Source organism: Camelus bactrianus, chromosome 18 (genome assembly GCF_048773025.1).
Source record: "Camelus bactrianus isolate YW-2024 breed Bactrian camel chromosome 18, ASM4877302v1, whole genome shotgun sequence".
Classification (NCBI taxonomy): domain Eukaryota; kingdom Metazoa; phylum Chordata; class Mammalia; order Artiodactyla; family Camelidae; genus Camelus; species Camelus bactrianus.
Genome location: NC_133556.1, coordinates 5,927,744 through 5,946,551, shown reverse-complemented (window position 1 = coordinate 5,946,551; position 18,808 = coordinate 5,927,744). Strand labels below are relative to the sequence as shown.

The 18,808-nt window shown below is 47.9% G+C and overlaps 1 protein-coding gene across 7 annotated transcripts; it reads left to right on the top strand.

Annotated features, from left to right (window-relative positions):
• Nucleotides 1–3,485: 3,485 nt before the first annotated feature.
• LOC105070590 (paired immunoglobin like type 2 receptor beta) lies at nt 3,486–18,402 on the top strand. Of its 7 annotated transcripts, XR_012500255.1 has the most exons (7): nt 3,487–5,844; nt 6,090–6,653; nt 6,979–7,368; nt 10,637–10,852; nt 14,332–14,362; nt 17,282–17,616; nt 18,114–18,249. XR_012500255.1 is itself a non-coding variant. In XM_045518084.2 (5 exons), exons 1-5 carry the CDS (start codon nt 6,593–6,595, stop codon nt 18,169–18,171), a joined length of 756 nt encoding a protein of 251 aa, XP_045374040.2. In that variant the 5' UTR covers nt 3,495–6,592; the 3' UTR covers nt 18,172–18,402. The 7 variants fall into 7 exon arrangements, 4 of the variants coding, with proteins under 4 accessions (XP_074201887.1, XP_045374040.2, XP_045374042.2 ...); XR_012500256.1 differs by having other exon boundaries at nt 3,487–6,653; nt 18,131–18,267; XR_012500258.1 differs by lacking the exon at nt 10,637–10,852 and having other exon boundaries at nt 3,486–6,653.
• The last annotated feature ends 406 nt before the right edge of the window (nt 18,403–18,808 follow it).

Below are 18,808 nucleotides of genomic sequence, written 5' to 3'. Positions count from 1 at the left end.
ACCTGACGAGCATGAAAAGGAGGCCGACAAGTGAGGAAGTCTCAGTCACACAACAGGTGAAACTTGCGAATAGGACAGAGGCAGGAACTACAGATGCAGGCTCTGGAGTCAGACTGCTGGGGCAAATGGCTTCCTTCCCCCGAACCTCAGCTTTCTCATCTGTAAAGTGGGGGTAATAACAGCACCTCCCCTGGAGGCTCCCAGTGAGGACAGAATGGGGTGACAGAGGACCCTGCACGCAGCCTGGAAAGCTACATGGATTTAAGGATCCCTCCTTTAAAGATCTCTCCTTCTTCCTATGAACCTGACTGCCCCACACACTCTGCCGGTGACAAGGACCCAAAGCTCCGTGAGCCAGTGCCCCAGCCATTCCTCAAGCATCTCCGTGTGCAGCAGGAAGACAGCACAGAAAAGGGAAGCCTTGGTTGTAAGTGTGGCCAGAGGGCTGCTGACGTTTGTCACTGCAAGGGGAAGTGGTTGGGAGCACGGGCTCTGGGCTCAGACCCACCACCACAGCATTTACACACAGTGTGGCCTCAGCTGAGGCTCATAATCTCACTTGGGAACTGAGTTTCTTCCCACGTAAAATGAGGATCCTGCCTACCTCCTGGGTTTATCAGGAGAATGCAGAGCTATTTTTAAATATAACCTGGATTTGTTTTAATCAGGTGTGGTAAGACACACAGACGTGAAACTGACTGTTACGAAGGAAGCCGTTTATACTCACAATCGATAAAAACAAGATTCCAGGCACTCCACGCAGGGCTGTGCAGGGAGGCACCAGGCTCAGTCAGGAGGCAGAGGGTGGGGGAGACAGGGGAGGAGACTTTGTTGTGGGTTCTGTGAGAAAGGCAAGGCAGGGCAGAGCAGGCAGGTTTAGGATTGGCTGGTTTGAATAATGTCTGCGGACTCTGGGGATTAGCAGCCTCCTTAGTTGCCTGGCATCTGGCCCTGGGATGAATACAGCACAAGAATATGGAGAATAAGAGTCAGGTAGAGGAGGTGGCTGGGAGTGGGGGCTCTGGACTGGTTGGTTTGCGTATGAAGGGTGAGCTCCTGGACATGTCCATTGTTGTCCCTAAGAATTGACAACCCTGGCAGGGGCAGTCTCTCCCTGGTCTGTGAGGTCCCCAGATATCAGAGCATCAAGAATACAGCAACTGAGAAAACATAGTCAATACAGGTGCGAAGCGCCCAGCACACAGTGAGTGGGAGACGTCATCCCGCCTGCTTCAGCACCAACTGTGGGGCCTGGGTCTCCCTCTACTGTTTCACACGGTGAGTCTTCTCTGCTCAGCTGGACTCTAATTCCTGGAGCCCTGGAGGGCTCACTGCACGTCTGCATCCAACCAGGGCAGGACAAGCTCTCCCTGAGCCCCCTCCCCCCAAAAAACAAGAGGAAGTAAACAGACGGCTGAGTCCGCAGAGGCCCACAGACAGTCCGTGGGAAAGAGCTGAGACCAAGACCTTGCCCCTCATTTCTCCTCCTTCCCCATCCTTCAGAGAGCCCTTTGTCATCTTCCTGTGCCTGTGAGCCCTGCCAAGTCTCAGGGGCCATGCTCACATCCCTCCTGCCTTTGTTTCCCAGACCTGGAGAAGCGGCCAGCTGAATGAAGCAGGATGAATGACCATCTCTGGGACGGGCTGTGGGAGGAAGGGGAAGTGAGGGGTGGGGGAGGGGCAGGCACTCGGGTAAGCACCAAGTTGACAAGGTGCACAGACCTGAGTGTGCTCCGCATCCAGATCTGGAGGGTGTTAGAGTAAGTGAGTGTCCTCTCTGAGCCTCGGTTTCTTCCTCTGTCAGGTGGGAGTAAAAACTCCTCCATCTCACAGGACTGCTGTGAAAAGGAAGTAACACACGGCAGGGTCCCAGTGCCAGTGGCCTTGCCCCAGGGCAGTGGTTCTCAAACTTCAGCAGTTCCGGCTGGGGCCTGAGAATCGGCGTTTCCCCTAAGTTGCTGCTGGTCAACACTGTGACACCCACTGTGACACCCGCGGGTGGTATGACTGGGTCACATGGTAGGTGTAGGTGTAACTTTTTAAGGAATGGCCAGAGCGGTTGTACCCTCTCACATTCCCACCAGCTGGGTGTGAGAGCTCCGGCTGTTCCACGTCCCTGTCAACAGTCAGTATGATTGGTCTACTGATTGCAGCCATTTAATGGATGTATGATGGTATCTTGCTGTGGCTTTCATTTGCATCTCCCTAGTGACTAATGATGTTCCACATCTTTTCGTGTGCTTGTTACCTATATATCTTCTTTGATGAAGTATCTATTCACATCTTTAGCTCATTTTTTTCATTGGAATTTGTTTCCTTATTAGAGTTCATTGTATAGCATGGATATACAAGTCTGTTACATGATCTACAAATATTTTCTCCCAGGCTTGGTAGCATCTTTTGAAGAACAGAAGTTATTAATTCTGATGAACTCCAGTTTTTCAATATTTTCTTTTATGCGTCATGTTTTTGGTGCTGAATCTAAGAAACATTTGCCTAACCCAAGGTCACAAAGATTTTCTTCTATCTTCTTGAGTTATATAATTTTAAGACTTACATTTAGGCCTGTAAATCATTTTGAGTTCATTTTTTAATATAATGCAAGGTATGGAATAAAGTTCCTTTCTTTTGTATACAAACGTCAAATTGTTCCAGTAGCGCTGGTTTAAAAGACTATACTTTCTCCACGTAGTTGCCTTTGCATCTTTGTGGGAAATGAATTGATCATAAAAGTGTGGGTCTATTTCTGTGCCCTCTGTTCTGTCCCATTGACCTATTTGCCTACCTTGGTGCCAATACGTCTTGACTACAGTACCTTTTAATGAGTCCTGAAGTCAGGCAGTGTAAATCCTCCAAAAATGTTCTTCAATTGCAAGTTTTTTGGGCTGTTTCAGGTATTTTGAATTTCGATAGGAATAGGGATTTTAGAATTGGCTTGTCAATTTCTACAAAGAAAACCTACTAGGATTTTTATTGAGATTATGTTAAATCTACATATTTTTGAAGGAAAATTGGGATCTTAACAATACTGAGTCTTCTCATGAAATCTCCATTTACTCACCTTTAATTTTTCTCAACAATATCTCACATTTTCAGTGTTCAGATCTTGCACACTTCCCATCATATTTATTCCTACATATTTCATGTCTTTGATATTATTGTAGCTGGCCTTGTTTTCATTTCAGTTCCCGATTCTTTGTTGTTAGTATAGAGAAACACAGCTGAGTTTTGTGCACTGATCTCGTATCCTACAAATTTGCTTAACCCACTAATGGTTCTGGTAGCTTTTTTGTATGTTCCGTTGGATCTTCTGCATAAACAACCGAGTCATCTGTGAATAAAGACAGTTTTTACTTCTTCCTTTCCAATCTGGATGCCTTTTGTCTCAATTATTGTACCTGCAGGGTTTTAATTTATAGAGACGACTTGAGTGATGACTCAGAAAGCTTAATGCCATTGAAAGAAGATTTTTATTACTTACATTTCCCAGAGGCAGAGGGTACACTGGTGGTGGGGAAGCACCAGCGTCATTCAGGAGGCAGAAACAAGAATGAGGATGAAGAAAACACATTCTTTATTATGTTTTCTGCGGGAAAAGCAAGGCAGGACAGGGAGACAGTTTAGGATTGGCTAGTTTGAATAATTCTGGTAGGTTTGGACTATACACTCTGTCCTTAGTTGTCTGGTACCTGGCCCTGCGTTGACTTAGGGCAGGGGAAATATTGGCTTGATGTGTGAGGTAGATAAAGGAGATGGGTTAGAGTAAGGACCCTGGAGTGGTTGGTGTGCATATGAAGGGCATGCTCCCAGGACAGCCCTTTGCTGTCTCTAAGAATTAGCTGGTCCTGGGAGGGGCAGCAGCTCCTTGGGCCGTGAGGCCGCAGATGTCACAGCATCAAGAACACGGAAAATTAGAAAATACAGTTATTCCGATTAGCCCTGTGGTGAGTGCAAGCCAAACAGATAAATGCAGAATCTAAGAAAATATAGTTACAGAAATCTCATTTGTGTTTCTTGCCTTATTTCATGGGCTCGAACCTTCCAGCACAATGAATGCAGGTAGTGAGAACACACGTCTTTGCCTCATCCCCAATCTTGGGAGGGCAAGTAGGAGCAGGGTGGGGTGCCACGGAGGGGGAAGGGGCAGGGGCAGTGGTCGACATGGGAAGGGAATGGAAGTTGGGAGAAAGTGGGGAAGATGTAAGGAAGTGGTTCTCACAATGTGGTCCACGGCTGGTAGACCTCACTCTGTCCCTACTCTTAATCATACTGAATTGACTTCTCCCTTGTGGCCACCTGCTGAGCTAAAGGGCTCTCCTGAGGCTCTGCCCATCTTTGAATCACAAAACCCTAGGCCCTAGTCCTCCCAGAGGCCTCCTCTGTAAGTACAGCCACAGCTTCAGGCGGACTCCCAGGCCCTCCCATTCCTGGTGGGGGAAGGGAGGATGAACACGCCAGGGGCCACATACCTAATTCCTGAGCAGAAACCACACCTCACAATTCCTAGCGTTATGGGGACCTAACTGGGTCCAGGGGCCAGAACGTGACATAAGATGTCCAACTTGCATCTAGGGAGCCCTTACGTGGAAGCAGTGGGGCCTGAGGCCACCCGGACAGCAGGTACTCTGAAAATTACCAAAAGCCTGTTTTTGTTAATTATGTGCTGCCCAACGGAATGGGCAGTGATGCCCCCTGGTGGGGTCCAGCCACCTCCTTGGGTGGCCTGACAGTGGGGAGATTTTTCAGGTACGAAGCTAGTGGGGTAAGGCAGAAATGGAACCAGGTGTGACCCCACACACAGGGCAGGGACCCTCTGGAGGCCCTGCCAAGAAGCCAGCAGGTCCCTTGTCCTCTCTTATGCCCACCTTTCTAGCTGTTACCAGTTCAGCACAAGCACCTTTCACAGCCCAGAGGGCTCCATGATATTAAGGCTCTGTGCCTCAGTTTTCCCCAAGGGTTAAAATGGAGGTAAGCATTCGTCCATCACAGAATGTTGTAAAGCTGAAAATAACAAACTGGATGTTTAAGGCCTGACTCAAACAAGAGGGTTCCATGAAAATGCAGAACCTCTCTTCTGGGAAGAGGGGTAAGAAAGGTAAATGCAGACAGAGGGCGGAGGGTGCCTGGGCCAACCATGGGAAATCATGGAAGAAAACTATTAAAATTAGGGGGAAACTGAGAAAAGGAGAAAGGAAGTCAGTCTGCTTGCTTCCACCTCCAGCACTGAGGCCACTTCCTCTGCTGAAATCGTGTCCTCCCCAACCTACCCCCACAGCCTGCTCTCAAGCCAATGCCAACCTCACCCTGGGGAGGGGGGAGCAGAGCCTCCTTCGCAGCCAGCCCCAAGGGTCACCAAAGGTCCCAGCCCCCATCCCTCAGCACCTCCACCACCAGTCCCAAGCTGGCAGTGGCCTCCATCAGACATGGTCCCAGGGACTGTCACCAGGATGACTCATGGCTGCTCTGAGCCTTCATCCCCTCTGTCCAGGGAAGGGTCTGGAGTAGCCAGGGTCTCACAGCTGTGGAGGGAATCCCCTGAGGAGCATTATTACAATACAGCCTCCTGGCGCTCACCCCCCACAGCTCTGCACTCAGAAGTTGAGGCCCAGAGACTCTGTGCAGCAACCAGGAGGAAGCATCCAGAAGGAGAAGGAGGCTCTGTGGGCTCAGCAAGACTGGAGCTCCAGTCCCGGCCCTGCCACTCCAGTCCTGGATGGGGGGCAAGACTTCTCTGAGCCCCTGTTTCCATGTGCAGAGAGAGGACAGAGGGCCCTGCAGAACCAGTCCTGCATCAGTGGGAGGAGGCGTGGCCCCTGGAAGGCCCACTCTCCGATGGGTGGGAAGGTGAGCCCAGTCTCACCCCGTAAACTCACTCGGGGAGGGTGTGCAACTGCACAAGGGGGCAGACCAGGGGGAGGGGCCTGGTGGGCCTTGGTTCTGCCTGGGGACTGCAGGGGAGACAGCAGGGGAGCCCCCGCCCAAAGGGAGAGGGACCAAGAGCCAGCCGGGTGCCCCTGGTGCCTGGGCTGGGGGCTGAGGCTCTGACCACCAGCGGCTCCCTCCTCCTCCTCCTCTCTGAGGGGCTGCAGCTGGGCAGGGACTCATGGCCGCCCACCTCCTGCCTGAGCCGGTCCTGCTGCCGCCCCTCCGCTGCGATGAGAGAGACTCTCAGAGAACCAGAGAAAAGGAGGGACAGACACCCAGAGACACAGCGACTGACTCCTAAGGAGGTGCCGAGGGGGTGCAGAGGCAGGGAGCTGGGCGGAGAGAGGAGCGGCCCCAGCTGGCCCAGGGCGGGACCGGGCCCCTCAGCGTGAAGCTGGGGGCTGGGAGGCCGAGACCACGCTCCCTGCCCGCTGACCACACGGAGGCCCTTTTGCAACATAGGAAAAGAAGAAGCCAGATTGATAAAGGAAGTGCCAGTCACTGCCGGGGTGGGCGGTTCAGGGAAGGCTCCCCCCAACCCCAGTCCTGAGGGAGCCTGACCTCGCCCTTCTGGTGCTGAGACTCCCCCCAGGTGGCCCCTCCACCGGCCTCCCCTTGGGCCTTGAGGTCTCTGCTTGTCTTCTCATCCCAGGAAGAGGGCAAGGCCATGGGTCTGGCCCTGCTGCTGCCCCTGCTGCTGCTGCCGCCGCCGGCATCTCCGCAGGCTGGTGAGTGCCCAGGCCTGTCCTGCTCTGCCCAGGGCCTGGGGGCACCCCGGGGAGGGGCCGTGGCCGGGTGTCTGTAGAAGGGGTCTCCTGGGGTTGCCGGCCAGGCTCCCACCCCCAACAAAGGGCTGGTCCCACAGTGCTGGATGCCCCCAACCCCTCACGCTCCTCCCTACCCCGAGCCCGGAGAGGGGCACACCCAGGCCAGAGGGCCAGTCCTGCCACTGTCACACACCCGCCTGTAGGTGAGGGTGCCGGACGGTCTGGGGTCACCTTCTTCATCTCTCCTGGTGGCTTCAGAGTCTCTCCCTCTCCCTCGTTCCTCTAGGTCGCCAGGCAGAACACAGTCCAAACTATGACTTTGGGATGAACCAACCAAATTCTCTCTCAGCCCCCGAGGGCGGCTCCATCCACATCCCCTTCTCCTTCTATTACCCCTGGGACTTAGACAAGGTTCCCAACGTGAGAATATCCTGGAGATGGAAACACTTCCATGGGCAGTTCATCTACAACACAACTCCGCATTTCACTCATAAGAATTTCAAGAACCGGCTCTTCCTGAACTGGACAGAGGGTTGCAAGAACGGCTCCCTCCAGATCCGGAACCTGCGGATGCGGGACCAGGCCGTGTACTTCTGCCAGGTGAAGTTGAACACACGGCAATATGGCGAGAAGGTGTGGCAGTCCATTGAGGGGACCCAACTCATCATCACCCGGGGTGAGTCCAGCTGTCCTGTCTGAGGCTCTTGGAGGTCATTGGTGCCTCATTCCCTGGCCTGGTCTCCTTTTCCTGACTTTTCTATCAAAATCCTCTCTGCCCCTCAGATCCAGCCCCTCCACCAACCCCATGCCTCAGCACCTTCCTCGCCCCCAGCTGTCCTCCCTTCCTGCTCCAAGTTGGGGCTCCACCCTGCCCCTGGCCTTGCCCCACATCCTCCAGGTGACCTGACATCTTCAGGATGTGCCTGTCTCCCCTTTGTCATGTGTCCATGTGCGGAGCCCCACATACCCCATATCTGTGTCTCCCCACAGCCAGGAGCTCAGCCCAGCACACACAATAGGTACCCAATGGTGCCCTGAGGGGCTCTGTCTCCTGGCAACTCCCCATCACCTGTTTCTCAGTCTCCCCACTTCCTTCTCCTGCTCGGCTGCCCAGAACATGGCTCTCGGTGCTCCCACCCCCGTCCCATCTCTTTCCTCTCTTTCCCACCTCCTCTTCCCCTGCCTCCACCCTCTTTACCCTCCTTGTCTCTCGCACCCTCCCCCCACCTCTCCCGTGTTGTTCTGGTCACACTGTCCCTGCTGTCCACTCTGAGCTTGCTCCTGGGTCCTGGTCATGAAGAGGTGGCAGCAGCAGCAGTAACGGCAGCTCCCGCTTGCTGTGCACTGCGTGCCGGCTGAACGACCCGGTGGCACCAGCCTCACTAACCCTCCCCACGACCCCCAGTAACAGTCGCTACTGCTGTCATCCTCCCGCTACAGGAAGGGAAACTGAGGCTGGCAGAGCAAACACCTGCTCAAAGTCACACCCGGTAGGGGTGGGATTTGGCTCCAATTTAACTCCAGAGCCTCCTCTCTTAACCATTAGCCGCTGGACCTCACTTACTGACCTGATCATCTTGTCTTGACCTATATTTAACCTAATAATGGACGTGTTGCATTAACACACCTTCCTCTCTTACTCAGTGAGGGGTAGGAATTTGAACCTCGGTGTATCTGTCTCCAGGGTTGGGGAGGAGGTCTCTCCCAGGCACAGGCAATAAGGCAATGTGTGGTCTGTAGATAAGGTTTTAGAAAACTAAAAATTAAAACTGTGTGCTCCTTATAATCACTTGGGCTGGCAATCCTACACAGTATCAGTGATGAGTTACTGCTCCCGGCCTGGAAGGACACGCTCTGTGTCTCCTCCTTGGAAAAACACTGCCTGTCTTGACCACCATGCTGTTTTTAGAGCAAATAGACAGTGGCTCACAACCTGAATTAACACAGCCTTAGATTAATATCTCTTGCCCCTCCTCCGTATTCCCTTAAATGGCCTCTTCAGAGACATTTTGGCTCTACTTAGATCATTCTTTTTCCTTTCCAAATTCCCTACTTTTCTCTCTATTCTTTATTTTTATTATGAATATGCAACATTCCCTTTTGAATGTTCAGTTTTTATAATTTAAATTGTAAAAGTAAGGCATAATTCTGGCCAAGATGCTGGGTTATATGCACTCCCTCCCAATATGTTCCAAAAAAGGGGGGATTTTTTTAAAGACAAAAATCCACAAGGACAAAAAATTTGTGAGCTAGGTGGACCAAATCAAAATTTGAGAAGCTGGAAACAGATAGACTAAAGTAACTGGTTCAGGAGCCCAGAGGAGTTAAATCCTAAGCCAGCAGAGGGGAAATCCAGAAAGAAAGTGATTTACACTGCAAAACCCCTTAAAGGGCCAGGGATGGGGACCGCCAGCTCCCCTGAAGGTGGGAGTGGAAGCAAATCATGATTGGAGATTAGCATAAGGTTTATGTTTATCATTTTACAAAATGAACTAGAATTGCATTATCTTCCATATTTCTCTCTGTTTTAGAAACTTCTGTCTGGGAATTATCTACTCCTTCAATTTTCACAAGAATTTATCCATTCAACCTCCTGAGCTTGAAATCTCTATGAAAGGTAGTTCTTTAATGGTGGTGTCCATTTCTTCTGTGTCTACCCTTTAGTTAAAGTTTACTATTTTGTAAGTTCATTCTTTTAAAATTTTCCTTGTTTCAGAAAATCATCCATTTCACAGAGGTTTTTAGGTTGATCAACCTGTAACTGAGCACACGCTCACTCATGACTTCAGCAGACTTTGTCTTTGTTACGTTGGCAGGAGTGGTTTCTATTTTCTTGCTTATTTTTCCTTGAATAACCACTTCCTGCATTTATTATTCCTTCTGTTGTTCTGTTTTCTTAAAACTTTGTTCTTATCTAAGCTTTCATTACTTTCAAACTATGTGTTTCCTTAGAGCTGGTTCCTCTCTGTTTTGGGTACTTTTTCTTTGGAAACTGAATATATATATATGTCTTCACATTTAAAATAATGAAAGTTTTTAATAATGTTAATTCAACTTTGCATGTAGCTTTAGTTTTGTGTGGTTTTTAACACTCATAAAAATCACTTTTATTTTATCTGACATGTTAGTGTGTATTTTTTCTTTGATTAAGTAATTTTAAAATTTTAAAGCTAAGTTGAGGGATAGTATTTTATTATTAATTTCTAGTAAGAGTGGACAGTGAATTTAGTCCACACTAACCCAAAGATTTATTGGTACTGGATTTTTTTTCACCTTTGGGTGAGTATTAGGTCAATTTTTAAATGGTCTATTAAAAGAAGGTAAAAATATGTTTATAGGACTTAAATATTAAGTTAACCTTAAAAATTCATTCCGGTGTACATTAGGTGCAGACAAATACTTTTTGAGTCCATTTATATGATGTACCTAGAATAGTCAAATTCATAGAGTCAGGAAGTACATTGGTAGATTCCAGGAGCCGGGGGTAGGGAAATGGGGAGTTAGTGCTTAATGGGGACAGTTTCAGCTTAGGAAGGTGAAAAAGTCAGGAGCTGGATGGTGGTGAGAGCTGCACAACAATGTGAATGTTTGGTGCCACTGAGCTGTACAGTTAAATATGTTTAAAATTGCATATTTTACGTTATGTGTCTTTTACCACAAAAAAAATTTTTTTTTAGTCCTGTAATTCAGTTATCCTCATTTGTAGGTGATGAAATGAGGTTCTGAGGTCACAGCACTGATCAGTGGTAAAGGCAGGATTTACACGGAATGATGTGGATTCTAAGCTTCCAGCATTTCCCCTTGTTACTCCCCTCCTGGTGGAAGAGCTTCAGAGAGTTGCTCCCCACCCCCTATATTCCCCAAATTAGGGAACAAGATGTGCCAGCTTCCCAGACACCTCCAGTCCCCTAGGGGAGATCTGTGTATTTCTTATGTCTTCTCAGCCACCAGGACAACCACCTGGAGCCCCACCACCACCACTGCCACGACCACCCCTACGCCCACCATCACAGCTGACCTCTGGGTCCCAGAGGACAAAAGAAGTTCAGAGTCTTGGCCCCTGAGTATGGAAGCTATAATTGGATTGGCACTGGCCATTGCTGTGCTCAAAATCGCAATTTTGGGACTGATTGTGTACCTCAGGTGGACAAGAAGCAAAGGTACCCAGGACCCCTAGCCCCTCCCCATGATTCCCAGCTGGGCGTTTCGTAGACGCCCCCTGCATCAGAACTACCACAGGTGTCCATCAAAGATGCAGGTCCCTGCTGGCTGAGGGCTGGGCTTGGGAATCGACATTGTTGTGGCCTCCTCAGTGGCCTTCCTCAACTTCTGTTTCATGGGGAGGAAGGGTCTGCCCTGGGAAAAGGAAGGCGAGAGAAGAAGGGACAGGAAGTTGGCTCACTCAGCAAGCACTGTTTGGATGCCCATTTTCCAGGGCCTGGCTTGTAATTGGAGATGCAAAAGTAAATAAAGCACAGGCCTTGCTTTCAAGGACTGGGGGCCCAGGGGCAGGGGGTAGGGCTTGGGGAGCTGGGTGCAGGAGGAGGGACAGTGACTCAAGGGTTAATTTACTAATTTAGGAAGAGCTGTGGTATTGGGAGGAAGGAGGGCTAGTCAAGTCGGACTTCCCAGAGGAAGTGACTACAAAAAGTCTCGAAGAATGGAAAACAATTACCAGGCAAGCAGTGAGGCTGGTGTCTGGGTCACTGTCCTACCAGGCTAAGGAAACCATTCTGGGAAGTGAAAGTAGCTCAGGGTTGTGGAAGAGGCAAGAGATGAGAGAAGACCTTGTAAATCACACCCAAGAGCCTCTGACCCCAGAGGCAATGTGAAGCAGCGAAGAGGTAACCTCAGCTTGGCCTTCCAGATACACTGCTCTGTGGTGGAGGGGTGGGACATAGGCCAGGCTGGGGTCAGTCTAATGGATGTGTCAGTGCGGACAGAGGGAGAGAGCCAGATCCTGGAAAAGTTTAAGAGGGAAAACCAATAGGACTTGGTGATTGAACTGGTGTAGGGACGAGGGAGCAGGAATAAGTCCCATGTTTTCAACTTGGGTGACTAGGGCCACCAAGTATATTAGGAGACAGAGGAGATCAAACACCATGATTGGGAGAGGATGATGATTCTTTAGTTTGGGATAGTTTACATTTGAGACACCTGTGTGGCATCTGAGTATAGGTGTCCATCAGAAATTTGGATGTATGCATTTCATTGATTTGAAACTACTCTAAAGAAAATCTGCAACAGAAGATTAGCCCTATCAGATTAATTAAAGCACAGAGGTGAAGAGCACAGAATCAGAAATGTCTACTGCTGAATCCTGCTTCACTTCCTGGCTGGGAAAATTCTAGCACAATGATACCACTGCTCTATGCCTCAACTTACTCATCAACAAAATGGGAATAATAATAGCACTTCCCCGGGCACTTTCATAACAATTAAACTTAAGGTATTTGGAATAGATCCTGGTACAGAATAAGCACTATATCAGCATTAGCACTTATCATTCTTAAGCTACAAAAATTTAAATGATGCAATACTGGCATATAGTAGAGAAACATACAACACATAACAGATAAAGCAATGGAAGAAAAGAAAAACCCAAATACAGGCAGGATGAAAACAGACCCAAATATATAAGGGACTTTAGTAGGTTAAGAGGAAGCACTTCTAATCAATGGGGAAGGATAAGTAATTCAAGATATGGTGCTTTAACAATGGAGTAACATCTGAGAAAATAATGTTACCTCCTTACCTCATAATTTGCACAAAAATTAATTCCAGAGAGATCAAAGATTCAAATGACCCTAGTATTAGACAAAAGCATGTGAGACTATTTTATAACCATGGAAGAAAGATGAATCCTCCAAGTATGACATAAAACCCAAAAGCCATGAGTAAAAATATTGACAAATTCATACAAATTAAAAAAAATTCTGCACAGCAAAAACCACAGCTGTCTCCTGAGAATGAGGATGAGGGTCTGAGATGAAGAGAAAATGTGACCTAGTCACTGAGGAAATGCAAGATAGTATTTGAGGATCAACTCAGATGAGAAGCCATAGATGTATTAAAACATGAATGATTATGAGTTTTTTCAGCAATATAAACCATGCAGGTTTAGAAACCTTTTGGAATTATTGGTTGGAAATTGTGTTCAGCTGCTAGCATCAGAGGATAAAAGTAACGGTGGTTTAAACATCAGAGAATTAAAAAAAATTTTCCCTCATATAAAAGGATCTGGAGATAGATAGCAGAGGCCACTGTCCTGAGGCACTCAGGCTCCTACCTTTCTGCTCACTGTCCTGGATACTGGCTTCTATCCTGAAGACTGCCTCATGGTCCAAAATGGCTGCAAGGACTCCAGCCATTATTTCTGACTCCAAACAGGGATCAAGAACAAGGAGGAAAGGACAAAATGACTATGTCCTGGCTAACTGTCCTCCTTTTAAATAGCCTTCATGAAGTCCTACCCACAAATTCCCCTTATATCTTGTTGGCTATATTTAGTCATATGTCCCTCATCTATCTGTAGGGGGCACACTGCCATCCCAAATAAAATCAACATTCTGTAACTGAATACAAAAAAGTGAAAGGATATTGGGTGAGCAAATAGCATTCTCTGCTTAGGAACACACCCAGGATTGGAAATCTGTCAGCATAATGTGGCAGAAGGACAGGGGAACACAGGTCAAGGAGCCAGTGAGGGCACAAATGGAGAGGAGAGGGCTCAGGAGGGAGCCTGGATAACCTGAAAGAAAGTAGCTTATCAAGGGACAGGAGTTCAGTGAGGTCAAAGCACAGGTATAGAGGGATGATGACAAAGGAGAGCTGGAAGAAAAGAAAGTTGTAGCATAAAAATGACACTAGCACTTACTATGTCAGAGTTCTCAGTCCCAGTGATTAAAAAACAAAAACCAGTCCAGGATGCGGCTGAGTGGAGCAGGTCACTGGACTCTGGGGTGGGGAGTGAGTCCGCTGTGCTAAGGCTGTCCCTGTGGGTGACGGGACCTCCCAGGGCGGTGCTGGCTGGTGGAGAGGACGTGTATCAACCAGAGGCCAGATCCCCGGGAAATGCTGCTGCAGGACTTGAGGATGTGGAGGGAGAGGGCTGCAGGGAGACAGCACAGGTTCCAGTGGAAGGGGGCGGAAGGGACCGAGCTGCAGTGTCAACATGGATTCCAGGCACAAGGGTCACAAGGTGGGAGAAACAGTTGCCACTCAGAAGGTCAGCCCAAGAAGCTAGCTTGTCAGGGCAGGAGGGAGCAGTGGTGCCCGTGACAATGGCTGAGTGGGCCAGGACTCAGCAGGGGAAGGAGCAGGTTGGGGGATGCCCGGGAGTTCAAGGAAGGGAGAGAAAGCAGAGAGAAAGGTCAGGAGAGAGGGCAGGGTGAAGGGGTGCAGGGGGCAGAGAAGAGCTGCTGTCCTGATTGGTGTTGAGGATGACACAGGACAGGTGTGGGCAGGCCACCTGGGCACTGGCTCTGAGTCCCAAGTCCTTCCCAAGTGGGTTTCAGCACAGCTGCTTCCCAGCTGTGGTCTCTCCTAGGATGCACTCAGAGTGGGAGGGGGCAGAGAAGGCAGGGAGGAGATGTGCCTCTGTGGATGGCACACTGACAAGCTATTGGTCCCCCTACAGGTCTGCAGACTAAGGCCAGAACCCCAGCCAGGTGAGTGAGTGTCCTAGGGGTAGGGGGGTGAAGGTCACTGGTTTGGGAAACAGGACCTTTCTCTCCAGTCCACATCCTCACACGTCCCCTAACAGGTCAGGCTCTTCATTTCTTGAGGCTCCATCTCTTAAAAAATCTAGGACAGTTGACCAGCCCTTTGTCTTATTCTTTCCCAGAATGACTCCCTTTGTCTTTCTCTGGCACCCTCTTTCCTCCTTCTTTTGTCCCCATTTCTAAACTTTTCGTGCCATTCATCCTGGTTTCTCTCCACCTTGAATATTCTCCTTCTCAAACTCACATATCTTTTCCATGTTTTTTCCTCTTTCTCGCTCCCCCTCTAATCTGTTCTTTCCCCTGTGACATGGGGAAGGCCACCAGGATCCTCTGCCTCCAGCTCCTCTGCCCTTTGTCCTTTCTCAGAGCAGCCTGGTCCCCTCCCCTCTGGCCCCAGCTCCTCTTCCTTTCCTGACCTCTCTCCCTCCTCACCAACCACCTCTTTCCTTTCTCCATCCTTTCCTTCCACTTCCACACTTTTCCTCCTTGCAGCCCCGCCCTCTTTCCTCCCTCTCCCGACTCTTGCCAGCTGTCCTCCTCAAACCTCCCCAGGGTGGCATTTCCTCTGGGGACCAAGGCCTGAGCACTGCCCAGAGGACCTGAGAGTAGCTTCCATGTTTTCAGTCTCCAGTTTTAACGGAGGAGCTGCAGCAGAAAGGACAGGAACTCACCCTCCTATTTCTCCTCCCTATGTCCCTCCAGTAAGGCCACTTCTCTAGAACAATCCACCTCAGTCAGCACTCAGGGACAGGGCTACACCGCAAACTGCCCCTCAACCCTGTCCGGGCAGCCTCCTCCTGAGAGCCTCAAACCGTTGCCCTCATGTTCTGAGTATGTGCAGGCAGGTCACAGAGCTCCCTCTTGGACTTTCTCCTCTAGCTCTTGGACCTGACCTGTCTTCTGTATTAGCCTCCAACCTTAAGAGATGGGATTTTTTGGCCTCCATGAGCCCTCAGACCTCTCCCTACCACCTGAGGGGTCCTACCCAGGCCAGCTGTGCCCTGGGAGGCTACATGACAGCCATCCTTGTGATCAGAGACCACCAAGAGGGCAGGCCTGTTACCCACAGTGCGGATCTGTTTTGGGTCCTGATCTGTAGGCAAAGGTCCCTGGTGATGTCCAGGGTCTGGAAATGGCACATACCTACTGACCTTCCTCCTGCCCTGGGTTGGGAATGCTCAGATGTAAGTGCAGCCAATATATTCCAACAAAGTAGTTGGGTTTTTTTGAGAATCTGAAGAAAACAAGGGACCACAATAGATTTCACAGAGTATTCCCAGGGAATTTGAAGATAGGGCAATAAAAGTACCCAAACTGAAATACAAGAGAGAAAGAACAGAGCTTGCAAGAGCTGTTGGTCAACATCCAAAGGTCTAACATACTGGTAACTAGAATCCCAGAAGGAAAAGAGAGAGAAGAGTGCAGAGGAAATACTTGAAGAGATAACGGCTAAAAGTTTTCCAAAAACAATTTTTAAAATATCAACCCACAGCTCCAAGAAGTTCAGAAAATTCCAAGAGAACACACACATGCTAAACACATAATTTTTAAACTAATGACAACAAAAGAGAAAGAGAAAAATCTTCTGTATACACACACACACACACATCTCACATTTTCTTTATCCATTCACCTGTTAATGAACATTTAGGTTGTTTCCATATCTTGGCTATTGTGGATGATGCTACAATGAACATGGGAGTGTAGCTGCCTCTCTGACATACTGACTTCATTTCATTTGGATACCCAGAAGTGGGACCAGGATGATATGGTAGCTCTGTTTAATTTTTTGTGTAAACTACACACTGTTTTCTATAATATAATTTACATTCCCACTAATAGTCATACACAAAGGCTCCCTTTTCTCTACAATCTCACCAACACCTGTTTGTCCGACAATCCTAACAGGTGTGAAGTGTTGCTTCGTTGTGGTTTTGACTTGCATGTCCCTGATAACTAGTGATCTTGAGCACATTTTCACATGCCTGTTGACCATTTGCATATCTTCTTTGGAAAAATGTCTATTCATGTCCTTTACCAATATTTAAATTGGGTTATTTGTTTCTTTGCTATACAAGTTTCTTACATTTTTTAGATATTAACCAATCATTAGATATATGGTTTGTAAATATTTTCTGCCACTCTGTAGGTTACCTTTTCATTTTGTTGATTATTTCCTCTGCTGTGAAGAAGCTTTTAGTTTGAGGTAGTCCCACTTGTTTTTTATTTTGTTGCCTTTGCTTTTGATGTCATATCCAAAAAATCAACCAAGAGCATGTCAAAGAGCTTTTTCCCTGTTTTCTTCTAGGAGTCTCTGGTTTCAGGTCTTACATTTAAGTCTTTAATCTGTTCCATGTTAACTTTTGTGTATGGTATAATGGTCCAATTTCACTTTTACACGTGGATATCCAGTTTTCCCAACACTATGTGGTTATTCATAAAACTGAATATTACACATGTGAAAATGAATGAATTACAGCTACCTACAATAAATGAGTAATTCTCAGGATAATAATACTGAGTGAAAAAAGTATAGAAGAATACTTATGATATGATTTCACTTACGTAAAGTTTAAAACATACAAAAACAATCATGCTGCATAACTGCAAATCTATATGGTAAGACTACAAAAAAATTCAACCAAATGATAAACACTCCTTTCAAGATAGTGGTTTCCTCTGAGGGGCCAGGAGAGAGATGGGATTTGAGAAAAACAAAGAAGACTTCAAAGTAATGACAAGTATTTTTCTTAAACTGAGTGGTGAGCATACAGGTGTTTGTTGCATTACTGTTCTCTGCACCTTTTATTTTAAAACTTTTCTTGTAACTACTTAATTTTTAACCAAAACGAAAAACTTTTTCAGACTATTCATGGTGCATGAGGAGAAAGAGAAGCCCACAAAGGAGACTCAAAAGGAGTGGGCAGGGAGATTAAGTGGGGAACAGAAAGCCAAGGAGCCATGCAAGTTTCAAGAAGGAAGGTCAAGTGTTCCTGGTGGTCAAATAAAATGAGCACTAAGTGTCCTCTGGATTTGGTGATTACGTCAGTGAGCAGCATCATCCAGAGCCCTTTCAGTGGAGGCGGCAGGGTGGGAGGCAGACTGAGCAGAGCACTGAATAGAAATTGATGAAGAGGAATCAGCAAGGATATAAAGAAAATGTCTGGTCGGGGTGGGGAGGGACCACCCCTCTTCTGGAGGTGAGCGTGGATTTTTCTGGTAAGATGGCTTGAAGCAGCAATAGCTGGGACAATGGTCCTTTCTTTTTCCAAGTGCTGCCCCCTTCTGGAAGTGAGGGGGAATGGTGTGGTGTGATTGATAGGTGCTTTGGGGAATGGCAGGCTTAAAGGATTGAATTTAAGATCCACCTAATTGAGGGGGAGGGTATGGCTTAGTGGCAGAGTTTGTGCTTAGCATGCACAATGCCCTGGGTTAATAAACCTAATTACCTCCTCCCCCAAAACAAACAAAAAGACCCACCTAGTACTGGAGAAGGGCAACTTTTAGCATCACCAATTCATGCACACACTCATCGTGGCAGATTGCAGCAGGAGAAAAAAAAAGCTGTAGACTCTTTGCAGCATCTTTTCTCAAAAGGGAGAGGGTATTTCCTCATCCCCGCATCTGGGCTAGCCTTCTGACGTGCTCTGATCAAAAGAATTTGGTGTAACGGATATTGTGCAATTTCTGAGCCTAGACCTCATGGCCTTGCAGCTTCCAGCTCTAGTGCTGGGAACGCTTCTGCTACCGTGTGAACAAGCCCCAGCTAGCCTATTGGAGACGGACAGACCATGTGGACAGAGGCCCCAGTCATCCCACCAATTCTACCTGAGGCACCGGATGCGTGAGAGAGGCCATTCCAGACCATTCAGCTCCAGCCAAGGCAGTTCAAATGAATCAGAAAATTCTAAGAAATAATGTCTGTGGTTTCAAGCCACTAGATTTTGGGGTGGTTTGTTATACAATAAAAGCTAATTGATACATCATCCATTTATTCGTTCTTTTGACAATTTTTAAAGCATATTCATGACTATCTGGTTATTTTCAGTCATTAACCTTTTGTCTCAGTTTGTGTGTTGCTAGCAAGCTTAGGGCCAAATGTACTGTTCAGCTTCAGTGAGTGTCCTGATAAAATTCCCAAATTCCTAGTAAAATTACCTCCTTCTACCTGGTTTCTAATCCCTCTTTTAATCTTTATTTTAATTATAGTATGTTGTATTCATATCTCTATGGCAGCCACTTGGAGCCTTTTGTGAAAACAGGCACAGTGAAAGTCATGACTGGTATCCTCCTACCTGAACTCCAGCTTTCAGCCCCTCACCATGTCTTCATTCTTATTAGACATTTGTTTCTCCAGGAATGTGACCGACAAAGCTCTCCTTTGGTGCCTTT